This window comes from Melospiza georgiana, chromosome 7 (genome assembly GCF_028018845.1).
Source record: "Melospiza georgiana isolate bMelGeo1 chromosome 7, bMelGeo1.pri, whole genome shotgun sequence".
Classification (NCBI taxonomy): Eukaryota; Metazoa; Chordata; class Aves; order Passeriformes; family Passerellidae; genus Melospiza; species Melospiza georgiana.
This window is the reverse complement of record NC_080436.1, coordinates 19,869,182-19,878,318: the sequence shown is the minus strand read 5'-3', so window position 1 is coordinate 19,878,318 and position 9,137 is coordinate 19,869,182. Positions and strand designations below refer to the sequence as shown.

Sequence of the window (9,137 nt, the reverse complement as noted above, 5' to 3'; positions counted from 1 at the left end):
TCCGCCACGGGCCCGCGCCGTGCAGGGCCCCTCAGCCCTCAGCATGGTCCCCCGGCCCCCGCCCCTCTCGTGCGACACCTTCGTGGCGCTGCCGCCCGCCGCGCCCGGGGGCCGCGTGGTGTTCGGGAAGAACTCGGACCGGCCGGCAGATGAGGTGCAGGAGGTCGTGCACTTCCCGGCCGCCGCGCACCCGCCCGGCGCCGCGCTGGAGGTGAGAGCGGGGGGCAGCGAGAACGCCGCTGCCGGCCCTTGTGTGCGTGCTCAGCCCGCGGTTCGGCCGGCGGAGCGGGGACGGTGACTCCAGTGTGCTCTGCCCTCTTGCAGTGCACCTACATCAGCATCGAGCAGGTGGAGAGGACCCACGCCGTGGTCCTGAGCCGCCCCTCCTGGCTCTGGGGGGCCGAGATGGGCGCCAACGAGCACGGCGTGTGCATCGGCAACGAGGCCGTGTGGGGCAGGGAGGAGGTCTGCGGTGGGGAAGCTCTCCTCGGCATGGACCTCGTAAGGTGTGCACAAGCTGGTTTGGTTTGTTTTGGTTTTTTCTCCTTTTTGGTACATGGTACCGGATTCGGAATTTACATGGAAACATGTTAGACTTCTAAGGGGAACTAGTACTTTCACTTTCAGAAGGCACTCCTTCCACTGTTCTAGCCACGGTTAAAAGTAAGTATTTCTTGGCACAAGCACTAGATTATTGCTAGGAGCCCATAAGAAGTATCAGACACTAGACCAGAATTCGTCAAAAAATTAGCAAACGTTTTTCTTTCTATAAAATTTATACTAAATGGAAACAAGACTTTTGCAAGAACACAGGTGGATGGACTTCAGGCACTACTGTTTGGGCCTTTTCATAGGGTCTGTACTCCTTTCCCTATTCCCCCATCTTTCACACACATTGTTTTTAACTTTTGGTCTCAGCTGCCTATTTCCGTGTAAATAACAAGTTCATGTTCCTACACTACAGGTGCCAGCGTAAATTCCATTGACCTACAGCAGTCAGTCAATTCTTCTGGTAGTTTCCCCCCAGTCCAGTAGTTGCACAGGACTTGTAAGCATTTTGTAGGACCCCTCTCCCTGCCTTTCTGTATTTCCATTTGGTGTTTTTCCCCATGTCAAGTTCATAGAGGACCCACATCAAAGAAGCCCTTTACCTGACTTGTGTTTTTTCCTTACCAGATCATACAACTGGCAGCTGCATATAGAAATATCATTCCAGGTGAATTGGAATACTCAGGCTGAATAGTCCTATACAGAGTTCATTGTTCCAAAAATAAGATTTTCCTTTTCTTTTAGGCTTGGACTTGAGAGAGCGGACACAGCTGAAAAGGCTCTTAATGTCATAGTTGATTTGCTGGAAAAATATGGCCAGGGAGGAAACTGTATGGAGAGCAACATGGCATTTACATACCACAACAGTTTTCTGATAGCTGACAGAAAGGAAGCATGGGTGCTGGAGACATCAGGAAAATACTGGGCAGCAGAAAAAGTAGAAGGTATGGATGATGCTCTTTTTTCTAAACATTTCAAGTGCTATGACACCTTGGAGTTGTTCAATTTTGATTTACCATTTCATTAAGGCATCAAACTAACGTTGAAGTGCATACATGTGCCTGTAAAGAACAGGCATTGCTTCCTGGGGCATGAGTGTGGAGTAGCTGGCAGTTTGTCAGAGGAGCTGGGTGACAGGGGCCTTTTCAGAGCCAGAGGTAACCACTCCTGCACTTGGAAAACAGAGGACAGCAAGAAAGTCAGCAGTATGCATGGTCATAATGATGGTAGCAATCCATGACAATTTCATTTGGGAACAGGATTGGTGTACTGGGCCATGTGGCTGATTCTTCCAGTGAACTTAGGAGGACAAACTTGATCTTTGAATGTCTCAGAAGCAGAATGTAAATGTGGGAATAATCAAGACAGAACCTGAAATACAATGCTGGCAATAGAAGCAAATGAGTCAGAAATGAGTGGCATGAAAACTCAATCAGAAAAATACATCTGGCTGAGGAGAGAGGGCCAGAAATAAACCACCAGACTCACTGATCTTGTAGGAAACTCTTCAGGGCTAATTTGCTTTACTAAGCTAATTGTGAACAAAATACCAAGAAAAATCATTCAATGTACTAAAACAATTCTTTCTGCAACTTACAAACAGGAGGCATACGGAATATTTCCAACCAGCTCTCTATCACAACCAAGATTGACAGAGAACACCCAGAACTGAAGGAATATGCCAAAAGCAATGGCTGGTGGGATGGGGAAAAGGAATTTGATTTTGCTGCCACATATTCTTTTGTCAATACTGCCAGAATGACCACATCTGGAGGCCGATATTGTGAAGGCTATAAACTTCTGAACAAACACAAAGGTAACCTTTTGAATTTTTTTTTCAAGATATGCAAAATATTTAGTAAGCTATATTAATTCAAATAATAAATTATTATATGTCTGATGCAGCCAATCATTCACATGACTTGGTGAACCACAACTTACTAGAATAACTTTTTGCCTAAGAGAAGCACTGAACTTGAAAGTTTCTATACATTTTTTTCTAATTTATTGAGGAGGAAAAATTAAAACAAGGGTCAAATATCAAACATACAGAGCTACAGTAACAACCCTGAGAGGTCACATTATGACCATACCACTAAATGCCCTGTAAGACCTGTTCTGAAACATTTTGATAGGCTACATAATATTACTGTACTGCTAAGGAAAAAAAACTAGAGGCTGAAACAGATTCCCAGCAGTTTGCAGCCACAAAGCTTATGAACAGCTTCAGTCAGGTACCATTCGTGTAAGGCAACAGCACAGCATTCAGTTACATACCTTGCATTCATTTTTGACATTAATTTTTAATTCTTTGTTGTTTCACTGCAATGGCTACTCTAAACTTGTGTAGTCTACTAAAACACACCAAGAGCAGAACAAAGTAATTTTCTGTACTCTAAGCAGTCACTAATTCAAGCACTTGCTTTTCAGACTCCTAAAGAATGAACCTATTACTTCACTTTTGACTGCATCCATCTAGCAGGTCTTTGCTGTAGATGTATTCACATGCTCATGTGAAGTATTTAATCTGAATCAGGATTACATTGCACCCCTTTGTTTCTTTTATTTATTTGGCTGAACTCTGCCAGACCAGGTTTAGCATTTAGTTAATGCATCAAAGTGAATTACTTTTGCTGTCTTGCTCTAGTGATCATGTAAATCCTGCATTCATTTTGGGAATTGCAGGTTCTGAATACTGAAAGCATTTTCATAATACCTGTATTTACTTGTATTACAACAATGCTGAGATTGTATCTATGTTTTCATTCTAAATCCCCATTTTCAGGCATTTACCTGAGCCATTTTAAAAATCCCACGAGGTGTTCAGGTTATCAGTCTCATATGGTTCACTTTGTTCAGATTTATTTTAAATAGGTGCCTTAACTAAAAGCTATTTGGTTTACAGCATCAGTAAAATCACTGGTTTCTTCATCTACCCATCCCTGCTTTTTCAGTCAGTGGCATTACAGTTCTGGGGGTTTTCCAGGCTGCCTACTATGTGAGGGCCATTTTAGAGAAATACTACTCATATTTCAAAAAATAGGGAATGTATTTCAAGCATACAAAATAATAGAGTTTAGTGTAAAACATGCAGTACCTTCTTCCCTGCTGGACAGGTTGCCAAGTTGTAGCTGACAAAATGGCCATTGCTTCTTTTAATTCCTTTGAGTCATCTAGCTTGCTGATTTCTTTAATTCTCTGACCTTCTCAAGCAACTATAGGAATACTTAAGTGTGTCTTCTTGCTGAAATGTAGTGCTGCATGTCTGTCTACATGCAACCTGGGTCATGTATGAAAAAATAATATTGGAGACACAAAACATAGCAGCAGAGTAACTATTTTAAGAGGAAAGGGCAAAGTAGTTAAAAAAAAATTCTGCAGTTACAACTCAGTAAAGGAAACACTAAAATAGTAAAGTGGTAGACTATACATATTTCCAAAAAAAATAAAGAATGACTGAACTAATGTATTTCTGCCATAAGCATACCCTCTACTGGTACACCAAATGTGCAAAGAAAAGCATCCTGCAAGAGCTGCCTGTTAGAAGATTGGATGGTTGGGTGATACCACATCAGTATCTGAGCTTCAGCATACACTATACAGCAACAGTGATATCACTGAACAGGCTGATGTGGAAAGGGTTTTGTTCCTCCTGAGCAGGAATTATTTTCACAGATACTTGGCAATAAACCTCACACAGCTTGCTGACAAAGACTTTTCGACAAATAGATGTACTATTGTGGCTTCTGAGCATAGAATGTAATGCCACTCCAGTGCCTCCTTGAAAAGGATGAAAATTTAAAAAACCCACTCACCAAAAAGCCCCTCCAAAACAAGTGACAATTTTGGTGTTTCATTTTCAAAGTTTCACACAAAATCCACGCATGGTTGTTATTTTTTTTATAACTTCAAAGCATCACAGTGGTATTAACTCTGTTCAAATATCAACCCGTATTATAAAGATCTTACTTCCATAGCTCAAAGTTCAGCATTTAATCCAAGCTACTACTTTTCATCTGAAAAGTTACTTTGTGAGTGAACATTTGCTAGCCCTATGAAATTTACCTTTCAGGCAAATACCATTGGTCTTTCTACTCCCCATTTTTTAAGGCATGTTTTATCACTTCTCTTTGAAATAAATACTTTGGGGAAAGCAATACAAGTGTATTCCATATTAAGGTTTCCATTAGGATGATTTTTTCCCCCTGCCAACACAGACAAACTAAAACTGGCATTGCCAAAAGGAGTCAGTTGTAGGGACCATGTCATTCACTTGGTATTATATTAGCTCTGTGGCTAAATAATTGTATTGTATCTTGAACAGGATCTATCACTTCTGAAATAATGATGGAAATTCTTCGTGACAAAGAGAGTGGCATTAACATGGAAGGTGGATTTATGACAACTGGCAGCATGGTGTCTGTACTGCCTCAGCAGTCTAATCTGCCCTGTATTCACTTCTTTACTGGAACTCCAGATCCTGCCAGGTGATGTAGCAGCAAGTAAACTGGACAAAAAATTGTAAATATCTAAATGAAAAAGTGTTGCAACTTTGGGTTGGTTTTCTTTTACCCCTGAAAAAGCACACTCAAAATGTAGGAGGAACATAAATGCACATTATGTATATTAATGGTATCTACCAACCTACTTAATGGAACACTGCTGTGACAATGACTTTAACACCATTAGATGGTTTTTTAATACTTTTTTCTCAAAAGAAGCAAGTAGAAGAATGGGAAAAAATACAGCAATTTACTGATTCAAAAATGTTAACGAAACAGTGCCAGTAAAGGATCTCTGTTCTATTTTTTCCTTCTAGATCTGTATTCAAGCCTTTCATTTTTGTGCCCGGTATTACTCCGTTATTAAAAACTTCGTCCCCTACATTTGGTCCTGATGATCCAGTTAAGAAGCAACCACGTTTTCAGAGTAAGCCAGATCGAAGACATGAGCTCTATAAAAAACATGAAAGCGCTGCTGTAGTTATGGAAACTACCAAGGTACGTTGATTCAATTAGATTTCAATGCAAGCAGGTGGTTTCTATAAGGTCCTTGCTCCCATTTTGTTAATGTGATGGCAGTGAATGCCCTTTGATGGATTGCACAGAACAGTGCAGTGCCCCAGGAGCCCTGAGTGCTGGCATCTGGCAGGCACGTGTTCCTGACACTGGAAACTGCAACAGCACTGTGCTGTGCTGGCAGGCTGAGCCCCAGGAGAGGAGCAGCCCCCCACAGACTCCCTCACTAGCCACACAATGGGGAAATGCCCCAGCAGCACAGGCAAATACACAACTCTGCCAAGAGTTCTTACAGCTATTCAGGTCCCTGGTGTCAGGTGGACAGGAGAGCTTGCCTTTGATCATTGCTTGGTATGGACAGGAAAGGAAACAAGATGACAAAGGTAGCTGAACACAGAACGTCACTGAACTTTAGTGAAGCAGGATGGTAGCCACTTACTTTTAGCAGTAAAATCTCTCCTATTTACAGATACATCTTCTTAAAAGTAAGATGGCTGCTTAAGTTTTGATAGCTAATAGCTAAAGGAGCTTTAATATTCCTTCAGTCTATCAGACAAGGAAGAAGTGAGCGCTAGATATTAGGGAAGATACCTAAGAACACCTGTCATGATACTGATTTCTACCAACAAAAATGCCGACCCTAGAAACTCTTAAAAGATTAAAATAAGGACAGTAGAACAGAATTTTGTTAGGGTGATTACAACATGCTCTGGATAGTTTTTAGTGAAATAAATGTTTCTTTTTGCAGGACAAAGGTAAAGAAATGCTCAAAAAGATACAGGAGTTGGAGAAACAGAAGATAAGTCAAATGGAATCAATCCTGCAAAATGGATGCCTTGATACTAAACAAGTGGTTAATCTTTTTCCACAGTGTGTAGAAGAAGAACTCAAAATATATGGCTAAGAATATTATTTGAATGTGGTAAAATTAGAATTATAATTGGGTTTTCTAATGAAGAGGCTAAATAGATTAACATCCTGTTTTCAGTATATCACATAGCATGGACAGTTTTAAAGATGCAGATTCATATTTAGGACAAATGGCTTTCAATTATAAGAAGAATGCTGGAAAGGCTCCTTAGAGCTGGGCAGTGGCATTGTACATGGCACAAAGCTGTCAGCAGAGATTGATTTTGCCAACAAACAGATGCAATTAGAATGCAATAGCTTGACTAAATTAGTCAACAGCCTCATCTCTGAATGAAGAACATTAACTCAGCTCTGGAGAATGCAGTTTTAGCTTTTATAGTCAGGAGAATTGTGGCAGAATTTCAGACTACCTGAATTAAAATGGCCATGCTGAAGACTCTCTAAAATGTAGAAGCTGTGATGAACCCTGAAGAAAAAAGAAAGCGACACACAAACCAAGTAAGATTGATACTCAGTTGTTTGGTAAAACCATTTTAAGATATATTTCATATACAGACCTTCTACTCCTTCAATGTAAAATTAGACTAAGAGTTCAAGGTATATTAAAAACAAATCACACTTACAATAATAATATTTTGCTGTGAGTAATTGTGAAATCTTAATACATGGAATTCAGCAGTGCAAACATCATGTAAGTTCCCCACAGATTTCACTTTCCTGTCTATTTTTCCCACCCTGATAGTGAAAAATAAACTTATTTATATACAAGATTATTATTGTCAAATTAATTTTACAGTGCACTTTATAACATCATGGAGGAGTTCTAAAATGTTTCTTGAATTGTTACTTTTTAAAATTGGGCAACTATAAAGGAAGATGTTGGGCTACACAAGTATATACATGTACTCAGCAGAACACTTAAAATACTTTAAATTTTTTTCATTTTATATAAAGCCTTTTAAACCATGACCTTTTTTTTTGCCAAAGTTAATAGAATGTGGACTTGATTTAATCAAACTTTTTGCCTTACCAAAAACTCTTCCTTCCTGATCCTGTTTAAAAGTAATGATCAATACATGACACCACTTTTATTATCTGTGGCAGGGGGCAAACTAAACAAACAACGAGGAAGACTCTGATTTTACCTCATGATCAATAAGTCAGGATAACAAGCACGACTGTAAGAAAAAGCAACCATAAAAAAGCACTCAAAATGCAGCACTTTGCAAACCTTCAGAGGAAAATATGAAATGGTGCATTAGAGCTGCAGCAACAATGTGGGACACGACACTGCATCCCCACAGACACAGCAAACCACAGAAAGATCATTCTTTGACAATTTTTCACATGCGGTTTTCTCATTCTGTAAATTGTTAATAACTACACCACTGGTAAAAAAAGTTAGATATAAAGAATAGATAGACAATGAAGTTTGCAGAATTAATACGAAAATTAAGAGCCTGATAAAATTTATTCTTTCTGATCCTACAATAAGAGTAGAAATTAATTTAGGATTCTGTGTTCAGATTCACAGCAAGAAACCACTGAGTTAGGAAAGGCTTATGAACTTTCTATTTCTAGTGACCTAATGTGTAGCACGTGGCAGTAATTTCTTAGTAGCACAGTGGTTCAATGCAGAAGTTCAATACTCCACTTTGATAACTGGAAGGTAGATTTAATAAAAAATTGCTGTATTTATCTGTTTTCCTTACGGGATGTCCACATCTTACAATTACGTATCTTTTCCTGGTTTTGATCATGAGCTGTTCTACACTGATAGCTTCAAAGCATCAGTAAATTCCAGGTGAAACTGATGTTTGAGGCAGCAAACCAAGTGAAATAGTTTTATGGTACAGTGCAAAGACTGAAGTTATCCAGGAAGAACAGCAGTGAAGCTGGAGCAGGCCTTTAAGCAAACTTCTTGACTACTTAATCATGGGGTGGCAATGAACGAGGTTAAGCACACTGGTCCAGTCCTAACACAGGCAGATACAGTCCAACTGTGCCTCTTATTTATGTGTTGCTTTTTCCTTACTGGTCTACAGGATACAAAGTAAAAACAATGTAATGTGTGGAGACTGTCAAAGTGATGTCAGCAGAGTATAGGATATTTCAGTACCTTTTTCCTTGGGATTTCATTCTCCTAGAAGACACGCAGTGTAAAAACAGAAAATAAAGATGGGATCAGGAGAAACAAATAATCCTCCCTCCCACAACCTTATATTAAAAAAAAAAAATAAATTAAGAATCAGAATGTCCCCTAGAGGGCAACATCTCATAGGTTTTTACCTACGAATGTATCTTTAAAAGGTCTAGAGCTTTATGAAGGATCATTTTTGAAATAAAAATGTATTCAAATTTCATACTAGAAAACTAAGTGCTACATCCATCCCTGTTCATTTTGACAATTATTTTGACAATTATTTTGAGATTAGTCCTAGAAAAAAGATCCAATTTTTCACTGGCATTCCTCTAGACTTGTTCAATAGATGTCTTCATGAACTTAGCCTTCAAGAGATTCATCCCAAACTAACCCACCTTCAAAATAAAGGAAGTCATTGTATCAGTGACCACTTCTTTAAAACAAAGCTGTTTCTAACTACCAGAAATCCACATAACTGTATATCAACTATTGACAGAATATCAGCTTGTCAACCATTCAAAACTTGCCAGTGCTCCTTGGTGGAAGCAAATATTTAC

General features: G+C 39.4%; 1 protein-coding gene across 1 annotated transcript; it reads left to right on the top strand.

Moving 5' to 3' along the window:
- The first annotated feature begins 8 nt into the window (after positions 1-8).
- On the top strand, positions 9-7,207 carry SCRN3 (secernin 3). The gene is made up of 7 exons (XM_058027908.1): positions 9-211; positions 325-506; positions 1,294-1,493; positions 2,153-2,365; positions 4,874-5,036; positions 5,369-5,549; positions 6,316-7,207. The coding sequence occupies exons 1-7, from the start codon at positions 44-46 to the stop codon at positions 6,469-6,471; spliced, it is 1,263 nt and encodes a 420-aa protein (XP_057883891.1). The 5' UTR covers positions 9-43; the 3' UTR covers positions 6,472-7,207.
- The last annotated feature ends 1,930 nt before the right edge of the window (positions 7,208-9,137 follow it).

Excerpts from the sequence above, each read along its gene's own strand:
- SCRN3 (XM_058027908.1), top strand. The coding sequence starts at position 44 with ATGGTCCCCCGGCCCCCGCCCCTCTCGTGCGACACCTTCGTGGCGCTG. Across the intron at positions 1,494-2,152 it reads GGCAGCAGAAAAAGTAGAAG|GAGGCATACGGAATATTTCC; the intron begins GTATGGATGATG and ends ACTTACAAACAG. Across the intron at positions 5,037-5,368 it reads GGAACTCCAGATCCTGCCAG|ATCTGTATTCAAGCCTTTCA; the intron begins GTGATGTAGCAG and ends TTTTCCTTCTAG.